At 47.9% G+C, this 21,343-nt stretch overlaps 5 protein-coding genes across 6 annotated transcripts; 4 read left to right on the top strand and 1 right to left on the bottom strand.

Annotated features, from left to right (window-relative positions):
• Nucleotides 1-260: 260 nt before the first annotated feature.
• On the top strand, nucleotides 261-815 carry LOC134429220 (scale keratin-like). The gene is made up of 2 exons (XM_063176338.1): nucleotides 261-282; nucleotides 358-815. The coding sequence occupies exons 1-2, from the start codon at nucleotides 261-263 to the stop codon at nucleotides 813-815; spliced, it is 480 nt and encodes a 159-aa protein (XP_063032408.1).
• Nucleotides 816-3,043: 2,228 nt separating this feature from the next.
• On the bottom strand, nucleotides 3,044-3,899 carry LOC134429141 (scale keratin-like). Its single transcript, XM_063176242.1, has one exon. It carries the CDS (start codon nucleotides 3,897-3,899, stop codon nucleotides 3,408-3,410), a length of 492 nt encoding a protein of 163 aa, XP_063032312.1. The 3' UTR covers nucleotides 3,044-3,407.
• A 3,847-nt stretch (nucleotides 3,900-7,746) lies between these two features.
• On the top strand, nucleotides 7,747-8,481 carry LOC134429166 (scale keratin-like). Its single transcript, XM_063176269.1, has one exon. The coding sequence runs from the start codon at nucleotides 7,747-7,749 to the stop codon at nucleotides 8,236-8,238; it is 492 nt and encodes a 163-aa protein (XP_063032339.1). The 3' UTR covers nucleotides 8,239-8,481.
• Nucleotides 8,482-11,689: 3,208 nt separating this feature from the next.
• LOC134429150 (scale keratin-like) lies at nucleotides 11,690-13,887 on the top strand. Its single transcript, XM_063176251.1, has 2 exons — nucleotides 11,690-11,772; nucleotides 12,920-13,887. The coding sequence occupies exon 2, from the start codon at nucleotides 12,942-12,944 to the stop codon at nucleotides 13,308-13,310; it is 369 nt and encodes a 122-aa protein (XP_063032321.1). The 5' UTR covers nucleotides 11,690-11,772; nucleotides 12,920-12,941; the 3' UTR covers nucleotides 13,311-13,887.
• A 4,753-nt stretch (nucleotides 13,888-18,640) lies between these two features.
• On the top strand, nucleotides 18,641-19,977 carry LOC134429372 (claw keratin-like). Of its 2 annotated transcripts, none has more exons than XM_063176520.1 (2): nucleotides 18,641-18,764; nucleotides 19,626-19,977. In XM_063176520.1, exon 2 carries the CDS (start codon nucleotides 19,650-19,652, stop codon nucleotides 19,968-19,970), a length of 321 nt encoding a protein of 106 aa, XP_063032590.1. In that variant the 5' UTR covers nucleotides 18,641-18,764; nucleotides 19,626-19,649; the 3' UTR covers nucleotides 19,971-19,977. The 2 variants fall into 2 exon arrangements, with proteins under 2 accessions (XP_063032590.1, XP_063032589.1); XM_063176519.1 differs by having other exon boundaries at nucleotides 19,629-19,977.
• Nucleotides 19,978-21,343: the final 1,366 nt, after the last annotated feature.

Raw genomic sequence — 21,343 nt, forward strand, 5'->3', positions numbered from 1 at the left:
GCTAAGAGTAATGTAATGCTGATGAAATTATCTGGTTTGGAAATTCAAAGATACAACTGAGGAGTACAGACTGTGTTGCAGTGAAGTCAAGAGTAGCTGGGAGTTCACAGCCATAGGAAAAACAAGAAGAGGAAACACATTTACTTCCCAGATTTATTACTGATACCATTAGGACTGCTTCAGCACAGCCTGAAGTTTGCTATTCCTTTAAAATTAATACGAATTAACACTTTCCACAGATTAACTTCCACCCCTGCAAGATGTCCTGCTATGACCTGTGCTCCATGGGTGGCTCCGGCCTCATTGGTGGCTCCGGCCTCTTCGGTGGCTCCGGCCTCTTTGGTGGCTCCGGCCTCATCGGTGCTGGCGGCGTCCTCCGGCCCCAGCCCCTGGCTGACAGCGGGAACGAGCCGTGCGTCCGTCAGTGCCCCGACTCCACCACCGTGATCCAGCCTCCCGCCGTGGTGGTCACCTTCCCTGGCCCCATCCTCAGCTCCTTCCCCCAGGATTCTGTGGTGGGATCTGCTGGAGCTCCCGTCCTCGCCGCCTCTGGGGCCTCCGGGGGCTATGGAGGATTTGGCTCTGGGGGTTATGGGGGATTTGGCTTTGGTGGCTATGGGGGTTACGGATCCCTGGGCTATGGGGGTCTGTGGGGCTATGGGGGCTCCTCGCTGGGCTTTGGGGGTCTGGGTTCCTGTGGGGGCTCCTCCCTGGGTTACCGGGGTCTGTATGGCTTTGGGAGATCCTTTGGCTCCTGCGGCTCTCGGTCCTCCCGCTTCGGCCGCTACCGCCGTGGCAGCTGCGGCTCCTGCTAAACCCAAAGGAAGAATCCCAAGAGAGGTCTTGCCAACAGAGGAAATGTGATGGTTTCACAGCCAAAGAGCTTGGAACTACTGCTGCTCCATCTCAACACCACGGATTTGTAGCTGTTCAGCCTCTTTTGGACTTCTGCTCTTTCAGCTTCTGCCTTAATACTTCTCCCGCCCCATTTCTGTGCTGTCTGGGGTAAATATGGAACAAAAGGGCTCAAAGTGGGTCCTGTTTGTTCACATCAACATCTTGGGATTTGGAAGAGAACCCCGAATCAGCCACATGTGAATGTGCCTTTGGCTGGAGAAGAGCTTCCTGCTTCTTGGAGACTCTGCAAATGCATTGCTTTGCTTGCTTTCAATAAAACTTTATTGAATCAAAGTTGCCATGTTCTGGTGGTCTTTTTTCCTGTTCTCACCATTGCTATTTGCCTCTGGAGAAGCCTCACCTGTGCAGGTGTCAGTAATAACCTAAAATATCCTGGAATCATGGAATGTTTGGTGTAAGAGCCGAAAAGAGGGATGGGGGGACTCCAGGCAGCTCTCCAAAATGCCGTTTATTCCATCCAAGACATTTCAGCAGTCCAGGGTTGTGGATGACAGAGCCTGTGCCTACAGCTGTCAGCTCCAGCTGCAGGCAGGCCTGGAGACCCTTAGTTTTGGTTACAACACATTATATATTTTATAATGAATTAGTTTTGGTTACATTGCATTATATATTTTTCTTTGCTGAGCATCTTAATACAGTAGAACCAATCTATGCCTTAACTTTTATCTACAGCCTATCATAGCTGCTATAATTGCCATACAAATGTTACTGTTCTCCAATCACTAAAAATTAGTACATTACAGTTTAAGCTAGAAGTTGTTTTCGGTTTTCTTGCAGTGGAAAACTCTGAGATCTTTTTTCTACTTACGACATCTGCTGACTGGTTTGTCTCCGCTATCTTTCTGCTTGGTAAAAGCATCTTGTTTGGAGTGGGTTTATCCTTTGTTCTAAGTAATAAAATCCCCTTCTAACTCACACACCCTTTGGCTTCTCAGTTATCCAGTAAGACCGGCTCAGCAATTCTTTTTTCTATATCAAAACTTGCTTCCATCTCCATTCCTTCTTCAGATTCTACATTTAAAAATCTTTCTGCTAAGCACACATATCTGTGAGACGTTCTTGTCAAACTTTCATCCTTCCCCAGCAGTTTGGGTTGGGAGGGATCTTAAAGCTCATCTCATTCCACACCCTGCCACAGGCAGGACCACCTCCCACTGGCCCAGGTGGCTCAGAGTTCATCCAACCTGTCCCTAAACCATGGAGATAAATGTCTTGCCCAAAAAAACAGGGAAAATTAAATTTCCGTATGAATTTCTTCCAGGTAAAGCTTTCATCTCTTTGAGCTGCATGTTCTGACTCAAATATTTCCCCAAATACTTAAATTCTGTCCTCAGGAACAACCTTGGCAAAAAGTTAAATCAATTTCCTGACAAATCTTTATTTAAAGTTTTCTGGGCCACAGAGTGGAGCTTTGAAATCTGAAATTTTTCTGAATAATCATGAAATGTAAGGTGTTGGATGACTTTTGACAGAAAAACAGTTCTTCAAGGATTCATTCACACCACCAAGAAAAGGTGGAGCAGAGAGAACATAGGAAAATGGTACCTGGAAAAATTAAAACATAGAAAATGCCTTAACTTGTGAGCAAATCCAACCTTCTTCTTGCTCTGGTGAGATTCCACCTTCCATGATCTACAGGGAAGCTGTAGAGGGACTTCTCATTGGGAACTGGAGTAACAGGACAAGGGAGAAAGGATCCAAACTGACAGAGGGCAAATTTAGGGTGAATATTGGGAACAAATCTTTCCCTGTGAGGGTGGATAGGCCCTGGCACAGGTTTTCCTGGGAATCTCTGGTTGCCCCATCCGTGGAAGTGTCCAATGCCAGGCTGGAGCGACCTTGTCTAGCAGGAGGTGTCCCTGCCCATGGTGGGGGGTGGAAGGAGAAGATCTTTGGGGTCCTTTCAATCCAACCCATTCCATGAGTCCATGACTCTGTAATGTTATCATTCTTGCTCCCAAAATCTGGATCAAGGAACAGTGGCTGACTTCACTCCCAGCTAAGACATTCCCGGTGGTTTGGAAGTCTTAAACCTCAGCCTATTGTAAGGATCTGTATTTCCCCACACCCTGTACAGAGAGAAGTGTGGCAAACCCACAGCCAGAGAAATTGAAACTAAAAATTCTTTTGTTTTTTTGTTTTGCAGAACAGAATCACTTTAATGAGAAAAAAGCATTCACAGAAAAACATTGCAGAGTATGAAGAACATGAGATCACAGGCAACTCCTTCCGGGGTTGCTCTTCTCCAGTTGGACAGTGAAGTTGCATTTTAGAAGAAGATAAACTATTTTTTCATCCCACATATTACACACACAGAGTCAAGAAAAAAGCCCAGAAGAAAACAAGTAGAAGGTGAACGAATCAAGGAGGAGTTGTATGCTTCCAGCTCCACTTGAGTGGGGTGGCCATGGTCACAACACCTCCTCTGGGGCCAGGATTGTATCTCTCCGTTGCTGGCTATTCCTTACTCAGGGATGTTTCCGTAGGGTTTAGCAGGAGCCCCAGTAGCCACGGCCATAGCGGCCGTACCAGGAGGAGTAGGGGCTGCAATAGCCAGAGCCAAAGAGTCTGCCAGAGCCATACAGACCCCGGTAGCCCCCACAGGACCCCAGACCCCCATAGCCCCACAGACCCCCGTAGCCCAGGGATCCATAACCCCCATATCCATACAGACCCCCATAGCCCAGGGAGCCGTAACCCCCATATCCATAGAGACCCCCATAGCCCAGGGATCCGTAGCCCCCATAGCCCAGGGAGGTGCCAGAGGCTGCAAGGACGGGAGCTCCAGCAGATCCCACCACGGAATCCTGGGGGAAGGAGCTGAGGATGGGGCCGGGGAAGGTGACCACCACGGCGGGAGGCTGGATCACGGTGGTGGAGTCGGGGCACTGGCGGACGCACGGCTCGTTCCCGCTGTCAGCCAGGGGCTGGGGCCGGAGGGCGCCGCAGGCAGCGGAGGGGTACAGGTCGTAGCAGGACATCTTGTAGGGATTGGAGGTCAACACAGGCTAAAAAAGAAGGCAAGGAGTTAAAAATTTAGCAATTTAAATTAAAATAGCAAGTAGAGTGTTCTGAGTACTTTGCAATCTCGATGCTCTCTTTTTTTCAGAAAGCATTTTCAAAATTTTTTCACAATTTTTCAAAAATTTTCTAAAGGGTGTCCACACACAAGAGCAAGTGGGAAATGTCCTAAAAACCTTGTCCCCTTGTATCATCCTGCAGAAAACTATGAATGATTTCTCCACATTAAACTGAAATCTGGGAAGCAAAAGCAGAGAGAGCAAAGTGACTTTGTCCAAGGTCATTGGATGAGTCATTAGGAAAACTCAGATTTGGGTTCAGCAGGTTTGCATGAGATGGAGCTTATAGAGAACTTAATTACAGTAGCTTCATCTTCCCACTCATCCCAATTTTGCTGAGAGTCAAGGGAACAACAGATTATAGGATTGTGAGCTCCTGGCTTTCCCAGAAAGGCATTTGACAAGAAAATAAAGAACAAATCTCCAAGGATGTTCTTTAAATCCTTAACAGAGTTCTGAGGAGGAACTTGAAAGCAAGAAGGTGAAGGAGAGCCTGAGGATTTGTGGTAGCAAGACACAAATGGCTTTATCATGTGTGAACGGCTGCAGGGGTTGCACCCTCATCAAACCCTGAACCTTTTATGCAAATGTTGAGATGGGTTAAACATATCAAAATGAGGATCAGAGAATTACAGGCTTCCTCAAGCTGGAAGTGACTCAAAAGGCTCAAATCCAACTCTCAGCTCTTTGCAGGGTTATTTAGAGCTAAACAGAGAACCTTGGAATTGCCTGGTTTGGAAGAGACCCTTAAGATCATCCAGTCCCAGCCCCTCCATGGGCAGGGACAGCTCCCACTATTCCAGGTTGCTCCAAGCCTCATCCCAACTGACTCTCGCCACTCCCAGGGCTGGAGAACCCTTGGAATATCCAGCATGGGGGCCTCCCCACCTTCACAGGGAAATATTTCTTCCCAATATCCAACCTAAATTTCCCCTCTCGGTCTGACCCCATTTCCTGTGCCCTGTCCCTGCAGCTCCTGAGGGAAGTCCCTCTCCAGCTTCCCTGGAAACCCTGCAGATCCTGAGGTCTCCCCAGAACCTCCTCTCCTCCTGGCTGAACATTCCCAGCTCTCCCAGCTTGGCTCTATAGGGGAGGGGATCCAGCCACCTCAGTTGACCCAGAGCACTGTCCGGTTGCCCCAAGGTCTGGAGTTCCTGACACCAAGAACTCCACAAACCAAAAAGACAGAAAGGTCCTTGATCTTTCCCAAGTCCACGCAGATTCACCCAACAGAAATGATGTTGGACATACACTGGAGTTGAAACCAACAATAAAAAATACACCAAGAGCAACAGAGAAGATTCAGACTTACCCAAGTCTCCAAGAAGTCAAGGGAAGCGTTTGGAGGAGCGAGGAGAGAGAGGAGCTTTTATATCAGCTGGAGGTACCAGATCAGCATCTCTTGCCCGCCCCAATTTCAAATTCATGCAACCATCAGGATGATGAAATTGTTGGGTTCATTATTGGCTTTTATGAGGCCTTTCAAATTTGTTTGTAATAATGATCTAAGCATCACCTGAGATTATAGAGAATTCTTTCATCTTGTGACGAACTGGGGGGAGATTAACACCCTGCATTATTCCTGTCACTTCCTTGGAATTACATCAGGAATCACCAAGCCAGCTCCTCTTGGTATAAACTGAATACCTGGAGAGTGGCTCATGGGTTCATCGGAATCACAAATTCCACCAGAATTTAGTTCTAAGCAGGAAAAACAGTGAAATCCTTTATTTTGGCCACGTCCACAGAGTTCCGTGGAGGAGACCGAGAGGAACCTTTGTCTTCCTGATGCTTGTTTGGGTTTGGGAGATAAACATGGAATGAATTCATGAAGTTAACGAAAACCACAAAGGGATTGGAGGTCCTGAAGAGACTTTTCCCAAGTGTTGAGGGTCCGATGTTTTCTGGGCAAAGGTGGCACCTGAGAGCCTTGAATGGGCCTGAGGAAACATGGGATTTTTTAGGAAAAAATGGATCCTCTGGTGCAAAATTCAAAATGTGATGCAATGCTTTGAATTATTGGCTTGTGTTCTTAGGAATTCATGAGCTTCTATGATACACAAGTCATAAATCCCAAAAAGGGCTGAGCTGGAAATTTCTGGGGTGAAGGAACAATCAGGAATTTGGAACGTGCGACACAAAGGCTCCTTCTTGCCTCGTTTATGGGTGGGCCATTTTAATATTGCAGACTCCACGTCAAAGGTGATCCCTAAATGTTGAGGTGGGGTTCTCAGCCTTTGGGGGGCAGGGGCTTTTGAACAATAATATTTTCAAGCTTCCAGGGAGCAAGTCCATGCAAATCCTATTGATGATCCAGTAGATTAAAGGCACAGAGCTGGATTTAGGCACCTCACAATTATGAAATGACATCACATTCAAACATCTCAGTCAAGATATTTGTGTCCTTGGTATCATCAGTTCAAGGGCAAATACTGGAGGTTTATGCCCCTTCAGGTTTTTTCCCAATGAAAAAGAATTTGAAATAAAAAATTCTGAATAAAACCCAGAAATTCATGAACCATATTTTATTCAAAAACAATTCCAAGGATGGGGCAACCACAGGCTCTGGTCCCAGGGAACAAGGGACAGGAAAACAGGGAATGACCTTGGGTCAGTAACAGCTTGGACTTGATGGTCTTGGAGGTCATTTCCAACCCAAATAATTCCAAGATTCTGTAACAAAAACCTTTTAAGGACCACAGGATGATTTCCATGCCTTCCTTTGAGTTCCATATTGTTCTCGCATTAAGCAGAGAATAATAATAATAAAAATTACCACCCCAAAGTTGCTCTAAATCATTTTTTCTCCAGGTATTTTGTTTTTTTAATGGAAAAAATCTCCGCGCATGAGGTGACCCCAAGCGAGCAGACAGGTTTTGCCATTAAACAATGGAGAAGCTCTGGAAGAGCGTTGGGATAATTCCTGCTGTAACGCCAGGGCTGTGAATGGAATGATAACAGGAATGAAGATGACTTGTCACCATTCCAGATGAAAGAGGGCTCAGTGATGAAACACACCTATCACATTTCACGAGACTTCAGACCAGCAAATAAACAAAGAGTCAGCAGAACTTTGAGGAGCTACGTGTCACATTCATTTGGCGTTTGTCCCAATTATGGACATCCCCAAATTGCACCTTAGATGTTCCCCAGGATTTTGGGAATGGTATAAAAGCTCTCCCAACCCGGGGCTCTTCACTTCGCCTTCCTCGCTTCAATCAGCTCCTTGAGAAAGGTAAGCACCATTCTAAGGGATCTCTTCCCTTGGAAATTTTCCCTTGGAAAATTCCAGTCTCTCTTTTCTGCTGGTCTTAATCAAGGTTGGGATCATCCATGAAGATTCTAAGATTCTTAATAATTGGGCTATTTTGTGATGGTTTTCTTTTCGGTTGGTGCTAGATATTCATAAGTTCAAAACGGTAAAACCATTCTTTGTTCTTACTAGAAATTAGAAAAATTTAGAATTAGAAACCAAAGCAGCATCCAAAACCTTGCAGAAGGTTTGTTCACCCAATAAGAATTTTCTATGGATGGGAATGAAGTACAAGAAATTAAGAATGAGACCCCAGGAGAGATGACAGCTCAGAGAGCAAGTAATTTACAAAAACACTGATGAGAATGAAGGACAACCAAGACTTGAGACATAACAATTCTTTTCATGCACATGTCCAGCTGTGAAATATTTTAACCATTGAATTTCTGCCTTTTGCTCACTCCTCAGTACCCACCGACCTCCAATCCCTACAAGATGTCCTGCTACGACCTGTACCCCTCCGCTGCCTGCGGCGCCCTCCGGCCCCAGCCCCTGGCTGACAGCGGGAACGAGCCGTGCGTCCGCCAGTGCCCCGACTCCACCACCGTGATCCAGCCTCCCGCTGTGGTGGTCACCTTCCCCGGCCCCATCCTCAGCTCCTTCCCCCAGGATTCCGTGGTGGGATCTGCTGGAGCTCCCGTCCTTGCAGCCTCTGGCACCTCCCTGGGCTATGGGGGCTACGGATCCCTGGGCTATGGGGGTCTCTATGGATATGGGGGTTATGGCTCCCTGGGCTATGGGGGTCTGTATGGATATGGGGGTTATGGATCCCTGGGCTACGGGGGTCTGTGGGGCTATGGGGGTCTGGGGTCCTGTGGGGGCTACCGGGGTCTGTATGGCTCTGGCAGACTCTTTGGCTCTGGCTATTGCAGCCCCTACTCCTCCTGGTACGGCCGCTATGGCCGTGGCTACTGGGGCTCCTGCTAAACCCTGATGAAAACCCTCTGGATAATGTAGAAGGGCAAAGTGAAATGCAGATTTTTCTTCCCTTTAAATTCTGTCCTGATACCTCCATGAGTTCAATTCCTTGTTATCTTCCTTATCACCCCTGTGGCTGAATGCAGTGACAGACTGAAGTGTCTTTCAAGCTCTGCCTGTATTTACAGTCCTGATGTTACCATGTTGTTTGTGTTCTTTTCATTCTCATTAAAACTATTGCATCACTGAAAATCCTTGTGTTGGGCTTTTGTGTCCTCACCCACCCTCAGTTTGCCAACCTCTGCTGGGTAAAGCTCCCTGCTCTGCATGAGGCTGCAAAAGTGTTGAGCAAACCCTGCCCAGAGGGGAAAGTCTCCGTGGGGCCGTTTTTACCCATGAATTTACAATTTCAGTAAATTTACATTTATGGAACTACAATGTGGTCACAGCATGGTGGCCAAAGGCGATCAGAAGTTTCCTCTACATGTTGAGCCCTGTGTGCAGAGGGAACTTCTTTAAATCCACATCAAGGACATCATGAGTGGTCATGGAATCACTGAATTGGATTGGAGGAGCCTTGAAGATTGTCAAGACCATGTGTTTAATTTATTTATATATTAAATAGAAATGGAATTTTGTCCATATTTTATAAGTAGCCTAAAACCCAACAAAAATACTGCACCATAAATGTCATTATCTTCTTATGTAATCAGCAAAGCACAAAGCCACCTCCTGATTCAGGCAGATCCTTATCTCACAGGGAGTTTTCCTCATCTGGTTCAGCTGCCAAAAGATCTCAGGGTACACATTTTCCCGCAGCAAAAATATTTGTCGAATATCACCATGTTTAGAGAAAATCTGACCAGAAAACCAAAGGGAAAACTTGAATTAAAAAAGGCAAAAGCTGCTGCAAAATTGAATGACTCCCAGCAGAACCCAGAGATTCCCCAAATGACAGGCGGAGTCGATGTTCTGTGTCTTGCCAGGACCTGAAAAATAAGTCTGAAAAATCTATCTACCTCCAGCTAGGACCTGAAAAATCAGTCAGAAAATCTCTACCTCTTTCCAGGACCTGAAAAAACAGTCAGAAAAATCTGTCTACCTCCTGCCAGGACCTGATAAATCTGCCAGAAAATCTGTGGTGGTGAAGAGCAGAGTAAGAAAAGTTCAGGTTACAAAAGGAGCCCTTAAGCAGGATTTAAGCCAGGCTCTAATGGAGATCCCGCGGTGTTTCCAGAGGGAAGGGACAAAGGATCCCTGTGATGACACTGAATGGTGGATGAGCCACCACCCTTGGGTCAGGGCAATCCTTGAGTTGGTCATCAGGAAATGTGACAGTCATCAGGTGACACGAGTGTGGCCATCACTCAGCAGAACCTTCTGAAGGACAAGGGGAAAAGCTTGGAAATCTCATGGAAATGGGAAAATCCGGTGTCCAGCTCTGGGCACTTCGTGTCAAGGGGGACATTGAGGAGCTGGAGAATGTCCCGGGATGGGAACAGGGCTGGAGCAGCTGGAAAAGGGAATGGAGAATCCTGAGGGAGCTGGGGGGGGGCAAAGACTGGAGAAAAGGGAGATCCAGGGGGAATTTGGGATCTGCCAGAGGGGATTTGGGATCTGATCCCAGGGAACAGGGCCAGGACAAGAAGGAACGGCCTTGAGCTGGAAATTTGAGGAAATTCTTCCTGAAAAGGCTTTGGAAGGGGCTGCCCAGGGAGGGTTGGAGTGGCCACCCCTGGCAGTGTCCAAAGAATTCCTGTTCATTGGTCTGTATGACCAGGTGAGGGTGGTCCCAGCTGGACTCGGTGACCTCGGAGCTCTTTCCCAACTAAAATAACTCTGGAATTCTGTGAAACTCCAGGCAGTTTCGAGGAGGGGCTTTTGATACGTCCTCTGAGCTGCTGGAGACCATGAGGCTCCCATTAGTGCGTTTATCACACCCGGGTCACCTCGCAGTGACGAAAGCGTTTTGCTCAATATTTCTGTTCATGAGTTGATTCAAATTCTGACGCTGCATGAAATGCAAATTACAACCCAAAGATTTCTTTCATCTCAGCACTTTAATTGGCCGAGATTCACACTTGGTAACGTTCCATGAAACACATTCAGCATGACAGCGCGGATTCTGCTGCTTCATTTATTTGCCTCTCATTAGCTGGCATAATGATGCTGGCTCAGGTGTTAATCATCATTTTCATCTGCTTGAAGGTGCGAGATTTTTTTCTTTCTTCTTCACCCATGGTAGATAAAAATTTGATGAAAACCTCAGTACCTTCCTTGTAAAATCAGCAGCTTTTATGTGTTGTTGGAATTTGAATTTGGACAAAACCATTCAGAACTTTTCAGAGGAAATGACAGATATTTTTTAAACCATCCAGATCTGTGTTTTGTCTCGCAGATGTTCAGGCTACAGAGAAAATGTGAGTTAAAACATCAGCACTGAAGAAGAAACTCACCCAAATAAATGAAAACTTAAATTAGATGAGAAAATCCACTGAGGTGAGAAGCCATGAGATGGTGAAGGGAACAGAAAGAGTTCACTCGGACAATTTTTTTTTAATGTTTATTTTTTATTTTTAATAATAATTTTAAGACTGAATTTAATTACATTTCAAAATGCTGGGCTGTTCGAACACAACCACATATTTATATTGCAATTGTCACACCCCATTTCATGCATAAACTATTAAGGAGGGTTTGGGAATTGCTCAAAAACACACCCCAAAAATAATTGGACACCTTTTGGGGAAAATTATTCCTGTAATCCCCTGGGGACATCCCGAAGTTTGGGGGAAAGAACCTCCCAATTTCAGTGCAACTTTGGTAGAAATGTGTTTATTTAATAACTCATCCACAGCAAATGATGGGGTTTGAGGTGGGACCTGGCGATGTTCATCTGTGAAAAAAACACTAATATCGGTCCAGAAAAAAAAAAAAAAAAAAAGAAAACTCAACAAAAACAACCAAAACAAACTAACCAAACTTTGATTTAAGCCCTGTTTTAGGTAGTAAAATATTGTGTTTTCTGCATTGAGGAAAATTGGGAATACCCAATCCCAGCAGACAAATCCATGATTCCCACAATGACCTGAGGTTTGTGGCTGCGAGTGCAAAACCCACCGGGAGGCTCCTTGCACCTCTCCAAGCATTCCATTGCAAAATCTGGGAGCAGAAGTGACGAGAGCCAAGATCCGGAGCCGCAAATCCCAAACCTGTGCACGGCAGCAGGTTCTGACTCTGATTAAAAGTCATTAATGAAGATAATGAAGGAAGGGCTCAGCAAATGGGAATTAATTCCCGCTGGGAGGGATGGAGCTGCTCCGTCAGGATCCGAGATGAAAGGGAGCCGGCAGCTGGAATGTGCTGGGCAGAGATTCAGGGTGGTTTTGCAAAGCCAGGAGAGTTTCGTCACTTTGGGGAGTGATATGGGCTCGTCCGACCCGGGCTCGGCGTGTTCAGCCCCGGGGCATCCCAGGCTTTGTATAAAAGCAGAAGCTCTGCGGAGCTTTTCCATCGTTCTCCTGCTTTTCTCCTCTCCATCAGGTAAGTCCGATGCCTTTTCCTTCCTCTCCCAGCTCCAAAATGCCTTTGCTTGCTGATTTTTTATTCCAGTTGCTGTTTGCAACTATTACATTAATTTTCAGGGCTTTATTTTTCCTGTATTCTTTTTTTTATCCTTTAAATTTTCATTTTTGCAGTATCCTGACAAGTATTTTACTGCAAGGCTTTAGGAGTCAAATCCATGCTAGGCATTTTTTATTCAGAATTTTTTCCTGTTATTTGTATTTGGCTATTCTTGGACGGACAGCAGAATGAAAATTCAGGATGGCACAAGCTTTAAAATGTTGAATTTTCCTGGATTTCAGTCCACGACTGAATCAGGGAAATTTGTCCATGTCCTGAGCTATACAGCTGAAGAAAGCATTCTATTTTAATTACAGTCATTTATATAAATGAAAATATAAAAATATTTAGTTATTTTCACCACAGTCAAAAAGGAGAAGAGTAGACTTGTGTTCTGACCCAGTGAATTAAATAATATTTCTAATTTTTAATGGGAAAAAACATTAAACTGAAGGCTTTTATGCCCCGATATCCAGGTGGAAAAATGTTTTAAATCCATATTTTTATCTGATGAAGGAACTGTGCTCCTTCCATCCCATCTCCATCCCACCTCAACTTCATCCCATCCCATCTCCATCCTCTCCCATGTCCATCCCACCCCATTCTTTCCTATCCTATCTCCATCCTGTTTCATTCTGCTTCATCCCATTTCCATCTCCATCCCATTTCCAATGCCGTCCCATCTCCATCCCATTTCAATCCCATCCCATTTCCAATGCCATCCCATCTCCATCCCACTTCAATCCCATCCCATCTCCATCTCCATCTCCATCTCCATCTCCATCTCCATCTCCATCTCCATCTCCATCTCCATCTCCATCTCCATCTCCATCTCCATCTCCATCTCCATCTCCATCTCCATCTCCATCTCCATCTCATCCCATCCCATTTCCATCTCCATCCCATTTCCAGTTCCCATCCCATCCCATCCCAAACCCAAACTTGCTCCTATCCCCCCCCAATTTTTCCCCCAGGGATGTCTTCCCCCATTTCCCAGCTCCCCCAAACCCGCACCTACCCCTTCCACAGCTCCTCAGTTTTCAGCATCTCCTTCTCTGCCTTCCAGGACCCTCCACCCCAGCCAGGAAATGTCCTGCTATGACCTGTGCCCCACCACTGGTGGCATCTCCTGCCCACAGCCCGTGGCCAACAGCTGCAACGAGCCGTGCGTCCGGCAGTGTCCGGACTCCACCGCCCTCATCCAGCCGCCCCCGGTGGTGGTCACCTTCCCCGGCCCCATCCTCAGCTCCTTCCCCCAGCAGGCCGTGGTGGGATCTGCTGGAGCTCCAGTTTTTGGCGGCTCCCAGGGTTTTGGGAGTCTGTACAGCTCCGCGGTTTTCCCAGGATACGGCGCCCGCTCTGGATACGGGATCTCAGCACTGGCCGGTGGCTCCTGCGGCCCATCCACGTCACGTCGCTTCAGCCGCCTCTTCCGTGGCTCCTGCGGGCCCTGCTGAGGGCACCAGAGCCTCCAGGGAATCCCGGGAATGCCCAAATCCACGGCCATGAGCGTGAGGGGTCGGCATTTCCGTGGCCCTCTTCGCATTCCTGATCTTTCTCCTAATTCTTGTTCGGCGCCTCCTCATTGTTTGCTCTCGCTGCCTATTCCGGCATTCCCGATTTATCACACTGATGTGGGACACCCCATTCCCCATTTATTGGACCAGCATGGGACAGCCCATTCCCTGTTCCAGCATTCCCAATTTATTGGACTGATGTGGGACAGCCCATTCCCAATTTATTGGACCAGCATGGGATATCCCATTCCCTATGGATTTCACCCACAATGACCAATATCCTCGGACAAGAGCCAGGAGAAGCCGGCTGAGGACATCTTGGAGCAGAACTTTGGTTGGACTTTCCCCGAAATTATTTGTGAATGGATTTCCCCCAAAATATTCCAGGAATGGATTTTCCCCAAAATTGTCTGAGAATGGATTTTATCCTAAATTGTGCAGGAATTGATTTTCCACCTTCTGTGATCTCTGGCTTTACAAAGGGGCATTTCTTGCTCAATAAAACTTTGTTGCATCACACGGCAGCCTCCTGGTTTTTCCTTTTTTCCCCTTTTTCCCCTTTTCCCCTGTTTTTTTCCCTTCACCCACTGATCTGCTCACAGGCAGGTCCAAATGTCATCCAGTCCAACCCCTCTGGTTTTCTCTCACTAGATCAGGTTGCTCAAAGCCCCTTGAACACTCCAAAAATCAAAGATTCCAGACATTCCTATTTAATTAAGTAAAAAAATAAAAAAAAGGAGGGAATGAGCTAAAAAATATTTTCTTAAGGAGTGTGCCTGAGAGAGAATTTCATTTGAAACACCTGAAAAATTGGAAGTGCGGCTCCTCCAGTTGCAAAATGAGAAAAATGGCAAATCCTCCCTTTGCCAATCCCACCATATCCCTAGGCCTTTGTGCCTGAAGGGAAATTGCCAGCCCGGAGCACCTAAAATCCCATTAAATAAAGATATTGCCAGTCTGGAGCACCTGAAACCCCATTAAATAAAGATTTTGCCAGCTCGGAGCACCTAAAAACCACTAAATAAACATTTAACCCGCTAAATAAAGTCTGGGAATCAAACACGAGATGTTTAATTGGCATCGGGATCTGCTCCGAGCTGGGATTCGGGGTTTGCAACACCTTTAATGAGTCAGCTGATGATTGCATCTCAATTAACAGCTCTTCCCCTGTCCCGGGACTGAACACTGGGTAAGACAAGGGTACAGTGACCTCTGGGGTTCAGAGCAGAGTTTTTCTCATCCTCAGAGTTTTCTCCTCGCTCCCAGGAATTCCCTTTTTGGGTGGCAGGTGGATCAGGAGGCTCAGTTGCTGCCATCGGAATTTTTCTGTCCTGTTTCTCTTCAAATTGTGCCCGAGAACTTCAGGAATTGCCACGGACACATCCCAGTGCTGCAGTGGCCAGAAAATTATGATTTTTTAATCAAATTGTCTCCCTAATTATGGGTCACAGGACCAGAGGTTGCTCCAAAACAGAGATGGAAAAAGGAGGAGAAAACCCCCTAAATTTTGAGCCATTTTTGGATCTTTCTCCTGTGTTTCTTTCTTTTCCTTCCAAGCCCAGGGAGAATTAAGGAATTAAAGATTAAAGAATTGTCCTTTGGGGTTTCATAGAACCAGAAAATGGTTTGGGTTGGAAAGGACCTTGAAGACCTTTGATTTATGGGCAGGGACTCCTTCCCACATCCCAGGTTGCTCTCACTCGTTCTTGGACAATTCCAGGGATGGGGGCAGCCAGAAATTCCCTGGAAAAGAGAATTTCTCCACCCTCCCAGGGTACACTTCAACAACTCTTCAATTTGTTTTAATTTATTTATGGGAAAGTTCAAGGAACTCAAAGAATTCCACCAAAAATTTGCCTTTCAGGTAAAAAAATTCCTGTGGGAATTCTCAAGGGAAGTTTTCCAAGGAAAGTTTTTCCCCTCAGGCTGTTTTTAAACAACTTTAAAAACTGTGAAATTACCGTGTGGGGATGTAATTACATCGGAGCCCGGGGCAGGCATTGAGACACAAATAATCCGAGTCACCCGTGTTTGACTTTCTTTGGGAACAAGGAACAGCCACACCTGCCCCGAGGGAAGATCCGAACGGAACTGGGAGAGTTCCAAAACCTCTTTATCCCTCTTGGAATGACTTTGTGCCACCGCCGAAAGGACCTGGGCACCTTCCGGGTGTGGAAAGGCGCCAGAAGCCGCCGCGCTCACCCAGAATGGCAGAAACCCCCCAAAATTATGGATGAAAACCACAGGAAAACTCTGGATTTTGATGCGCAATAGTTTAATGAGAAAGGAGGAAGAGAAATATCACGGTTGGGATGGAAAACCCCGGAAGAAATGAAGGAAAGAATAGCTCTAGGGCTGGGCATTCCACAGGGATGACTCCTGGGTTTTTGGGTGTGGGAAGGTGACACGACCTCATCCCACTTTCAGCCAGGCAAGGGATCATGGATGGGACCATTCTGAGGTCGGGAAAAAAAAAAAAAAGAAAGAAAAAGAAAAGGGAATTTACATAAAAGTGCAGGGCTGAGGATGCTCCAGGAAGTGCTGGGATTTGGGGCTGAGGATGCTCCTGGAACTGCGGGGATTTGGGGCTGAGAATGCTCCGGGATCTTCCAGGATTTGTGGATGTTCCATGGTGACTCTTGGCTCCTTCCTGCTCATTCCTGAGATGTTTAGCAGGGTCTGCAGCTCCCAGAGGATCCATAGGAAGAGTAGGACCTCCCGTAATTGTAGGAGCCATAGGAACCCCCGGATCCCAGGAAGTTTCCAGATCCCAGGAAGTTTGAGGGTGCTGAGGAGCCCACGATGCTCTCCTGGGGGCAGGAGCTGAGGATGGGCCCGGGGAAGGTGATGACCACGGGCGGAGGGTGGATGACAGCCCGGGAGTCCCCACAGGAGGTGACACAGGGCTGGTTCCAGGTGTCAGCACAGGGCTGGGGACAGGAGATCCCACAGGGGGTCAGGCAGCGGGAGCTGGAGCTCTGTCTGTAGGAAAACATCTTCTGGGATTGAGGATGGGTCTGGAAGCACGAAGGAGAGGCAGCAGGAAGGTCAGAGACCGATTTAGTGGAGGTTGGGCTGGGAGGAGAAAGAACGGATGAAAAAGGTCACAAAGAGGTTCAAAATTTGGCGTTTTCCATCTTCTCATGTCCTTGTCTCCTGTGCCTCCTGAGTCTTAATTATGGAGTCAATTTGACACAAAAATACCCCCAAATTAACAGTAATTAAGAGTAAACCCCAAATTAATAGTAACCTCCAAAATTAACAGTAAACCCCAAAATGAACAGTAAGTCCCAAAATTACCAGCAACCCCCAAATGACCAGTAAACCCCAAAATTAACAGTAACCTCCAAATTAACAGTAACCCCCAAAATTACCACTAAACCCCAAACCCTGCCCTGGCCCTGCTGGCCCCACAATTGTGGATCCAAGCAAAGCTCAGTTCAGATCCCGACAGTTCCAGGAACAATTCCAGGCTCGGACTTACCCCTGTGGAGCTCGGAGTGAGTCGGGAGGGTTTGCTGGAGCAGCTCAGAGCTGAGAGGGTTTTTATACCATTTCTTGGGCAATCAGCTGGAGCTGAAACAACCACGGCTGATGAATGATCCAAGAAAAATTCCCTCCACCTCTCATGGCCCAGATAAAGCGATTATTTCGCTCAGCAATTATTACTGTTGTTGTTACATCCACGGCATTACTCAGGCACAGTAATGATTTATTTTTCTTAATTTTCCTTGTTGCTTTTTTCCTACTTCTGGGATTGCCTCACGATTGCTCAGAGCTTGATCCATCAACACGAGGTGCTGACATAGCTCGGATCCCACCCCGCTTTTTCCGAGGAAAAATTGTGCAATTTCTGCCATTATTGACCCACAGTGACTCCGGTGACTCCGACTTGAGGCACGTTCGTCCACAGACACCTTCCTGTGGAATTTGGGAATGGGAAGAGCTCCTTCATGTCCTCCTGGTCAAGGAACGCTCCCAGATTCATGAAATGTCCATGGAGTTTTCCAGGAGAAATCCACGTCCATTTTTTAGGGAACCTGTGGGATCAGCACTGCTGAGGGAGGAGGATTCATGGATTGGGGTGAGCCAGGTCAGGGAGGGGATCCTGCATCACCCCTGGAAAACCTGGGAATGTCCAGGTGCAGCTGAGGCAGAGGTCTGGCTGCAACTTCAGCAGATTTTTTCTTCAGATTTCCCCCTCTCCAGTCATTCATGGATTACATTTCCTGCTGTGTCTCCATTTTCCATACCCAACATTATTCCCAAATTTCCTCAAGAAATGACCTTCCCCCCCCCCCCCCCAGAATCCATCCCCTTTATGGAGCTATAAACTGAACAGTGGGGATTTGAGTGGCCCTGAGAATTCTGTCCCAAAATGTCCATTTGACTCCATTTTTTCCATTGGTAACTCTTAGGGTAGGAAGGCTGAGGGAGCCTTTCCTGGGGTTTCCCTGAGTTTTCCCAGCCCTCGGAATTCACAGTTAAGAGGATTCACCCAAACCAAAACCAGGATTAGGAAAAACCAGGGAAGGAGAAATTGTGGGGCACAACCCCCGGGAGTTGCTGGAAGTCCCTGTCTGAACTTCCCCGTCCTCCTAAAAGGGCAGAAGGAGAAATCCAGTGGGATCAACCCAAATGAACCCTAAAATTCTTCCTTTTGTGTCCTGGTGTTTGATTCTTCCCCTCGGCTCTGGTGGGATGGCTCTGGTGAGATCCCACCAGGAATTCCGTGCCTGGTTCTGGTGTCCCCAAGCTGTGAAGTTGCTCAGGGGACTGGAGCCTCTCCCTGATGGATCCAGGCTAGGAATGTTGGGAATGTTGGGAATGTGGAGACCCCACAGCCCCTCCAGGATCTGCAGGGGCTCCAGGGAAGCTGGAGAGGGACTTTTCCTCAGGAAGTGCAGGGACAGGACACAGGGAATGGGGCAGGGGGAATTTGGGTGGGATTTTGGGTTGGAATTGTTCCCTGTTAGGGCCTGGCCCAGGGAATTCCATTATTTTCCCAGCCCTGGAATTGTCCAAGGCCAGGCTGGTCTATGGAAGCTGCTCCTGCCTATGGAGCAATTCCACCACAAAAAAATTAATTCCTCAACAATTTTCCCAACTTTGCAAAATCAGCAAAAACGCTGCAGGAAGCGAAACCGCTTCCAAAAAAACTCAAGGAAGAAACTGGAAGGGTGTTGGGAGAAACTGATAATTGCTTTGAGGTGGATAAAACAACCCGAGCCCGGGCAGGGATTGCCTCCCGAGGGTTGGGAAACTTCAGGGATGGCTCAACCCCCTCGGGCAATCCCGGGATGGGATAAAAAGCTCCCGGCTCCCAATTCCTCCCATCCCAGCTCCGGATTCCTGAGATTTCAGCTCCTCGGGCTTCTCCTCTTCGGGTTCTGAGTGAGTCTGGGGGACGATTTGGGGGTGGTAGGGGTGGGAGTCACTCCTTGGGGAGACTGGGACAGCCCTGAGGAGGAAAGGAGGGAAATGGAGAGGGAAAAGGAAAAAAGAAAGGAAAATCTGAGATTTTGGAGAGGGGGTTACTTGGGAAGGAGGGAGGGAGGAACAGGAAGAAGGGGAAAAGGGAAAAATCTGAGATTTTGGAGAGGAACTGTTTGGGAAGGAGGGATGAAAGGAGAAGGAGAAGGAGAGGGATAGGGAGAAGGGAAATAGGGAGAAAAATCTGAGTTTTTCCAGAGCAGGTGCTTGGGAGGGAGGGAGGAGAGAAGGACAGGGATAAGGGAAAAGGAAAGGATAGGAATAAGGGGAAAAGAGGGAAAATCTGAGCTTTTGGAGAGGAGATGCCTGGAAGGGAGGGAAAGAGGCAGGGGAAGAGAGAGAGGGATGAGGGAAAAGAGAGGAAAATCTGATTCTGAACAGAGGAGCCACATAGGAGGGAGGGAGGGAGGGAGGGAGGGAGGGAGGGAGGGAGGGAGGGAGGGAGGGAGGGAGGGAGGGAGGGAGGGAGGGAGGGAGAAGGAGAGAAGGACAGGGAGAAGTGGAAAAAGAGAGAAAAATCTGAGTTTTTCCAGAGCAGGTGCTTGGGAGGGAGGGAAGGAGGGAGAAGGAGAGAGGCACAGGGAGAAGAGAGAAAGAGAAAAATCTGAGATTTTGGAGAGTTTTTTGAGGGAGGGAAGGAAGGAAGGAGAGAAGGAGGAAGGAGGAGAGGGACAGGGAGAAAGGAAAGAGAGAAAAATACGAGCAGGGGCTGTGCTGTGCTGATTTCCAACCCTGTTTCCTCCCTTCCCTCCCTTTCCCCAGCAGTTCCAGCTCTCTCCTGCCACCATGTCCTTCTCCAGCCAGCTCAGCTCCCGCTGCTCCGCGCCCTGCGCCGTGTCCTGCCCCCAGCCCTGCGCCGACACCTGGAACCAGCCCTGTGTCACCTCCTGCGGGGACTCCCGGGCCATCATCCACCCCCCGCCCGTGGTCATCACCTTCCCCGGGCCCATCCTCAGCTCCTGCCCGCAGGAGAGCATCGTGGGCTCGGCGCTCCCGGCGGGGTTGGAGCGCCCCGGGGGCCTGCAGGGTTCTCTGGTCTATGGAGGATTCTTCTCCTCCTCCAGGAGCGCCTGGAGCCAGCGCTCCGGGAGCTGCGGGCCCTGCTGAGCCGGGAGAGGGATGGGGAAACCTGGGGGAGAGGCAGCAGGAGCTGGGGCAGGGGCTGAGTGGGGGGACAGGGCTCTGTGGGGCTGGGAGATGCTGTGAATCCATGGGAAATGTTCAGGATCCATGGGAACTGCTCAGAATCCATGGGAATTGTTTAGAACCTGTGGGAACTTCTCAGAATCCATGGGAACTGCTCAGAACCCATGGGAAATGTTCAGAATCCATGGAAAATGTTCAGGACCAATGGGAACTGCTCAGGATCCATGGAAACTGTTTAGAACCTGTGGGAACTTCTCAGAATCCATGGAAAATGTTCAGGATCTATGGGAATTTTTCAGGACCCATGGGAGCTGCTCAGAATCCATGGGAAATGCTCAGCATCCATGCAAACCCCTCAGCACCCCTGGGATCTCCTCAGCACACCTGGGAGCTGCTCTTCCTCTCCTCTTTCCTGTTTTTAATGTCATGTTTCCCCAAATTTGCCTCTTCCGTCCTCCAACCCTGAATTGTTTGCCCGCTTTTATCCCAATAAACTTCTGTGTTTGCATTCATATCTCTTGGATTTCTTCTCTTTTTTATAAAACCTCTGCAAGCCCATGAGACCAAACCATCCTGGAGATCCTGGGAGGAGGGTTTGGCTCCTCCAGGGAATGTTTTCATGGATTCACCCATTGGAAAATTCCCATTTCACCTTCCCAGGGAACCAGGTGGGACAAAATATTCCATGAAAAATTTACGTGTCCACTCCAGAAATGCTTCAAGAGCTCATCCCACTCCAACAGAAAACTCCAAATCGTGATGCAGAAGGGATTTTATTGGGGCCAAGCAATGGGATTCATCCCGCGACAGCAGCACCACAAGGAATTCCAGGGGAATTCAGAGGGAAATCCAGGGGAATTCAGAGGAAAATCCAGGGGAATTTGGGCAAATTCACAGCAAAGCAGAATCGATGGGAATTGCGAGTGGGGATCTGATCCAGAGGGTATCACAGGGCTGGGATCACTCCTGGGATCATTCCTGGGGTCGTTCCTGGATCGTTCCTGGGATCAATCCTGGGATTGTTCCTGGGATCATTCCTGGATCGTTCCTGGATTTTTCCTGGGATGGTTCCTGGGATTGTTCCTGGGATCATTCCTGGATCATTCCTGGAATCATTCCTGGGATCATTCCTGGGGTCATTCCTGGGGTCATTCCTGGATTCAATCCTGGGATTATTCCTGGGATCGTTCCTGGAGTCATTCCCAGGATGAAGGAGCAGCCCCGGCCCCTCTTGGAGCCCTCCCCTCGCTCACAATTTGTGGATTTATTTCTCGTTCTGCTGCTTTTCGTCATGCAGGAATCCTTTACCGGGCTTGGGACGGTGGGGGTGGGAA

Source organism: Melospiza melodia, chromosome 25, assembly GCF_035770615.1.
Source record: "Melospiza melodia melodia isolate bMelMel2 chromosome 25, bMelMel2.pri, whole genome shotgun sequence".
Classification (NCBI taxonomy): domain Eukaryota; kingdom Metazoa; phylum Chordata; class Aves; order Passeriformes; family Passerellidae; genus Melospiza; species Melospiza melodia.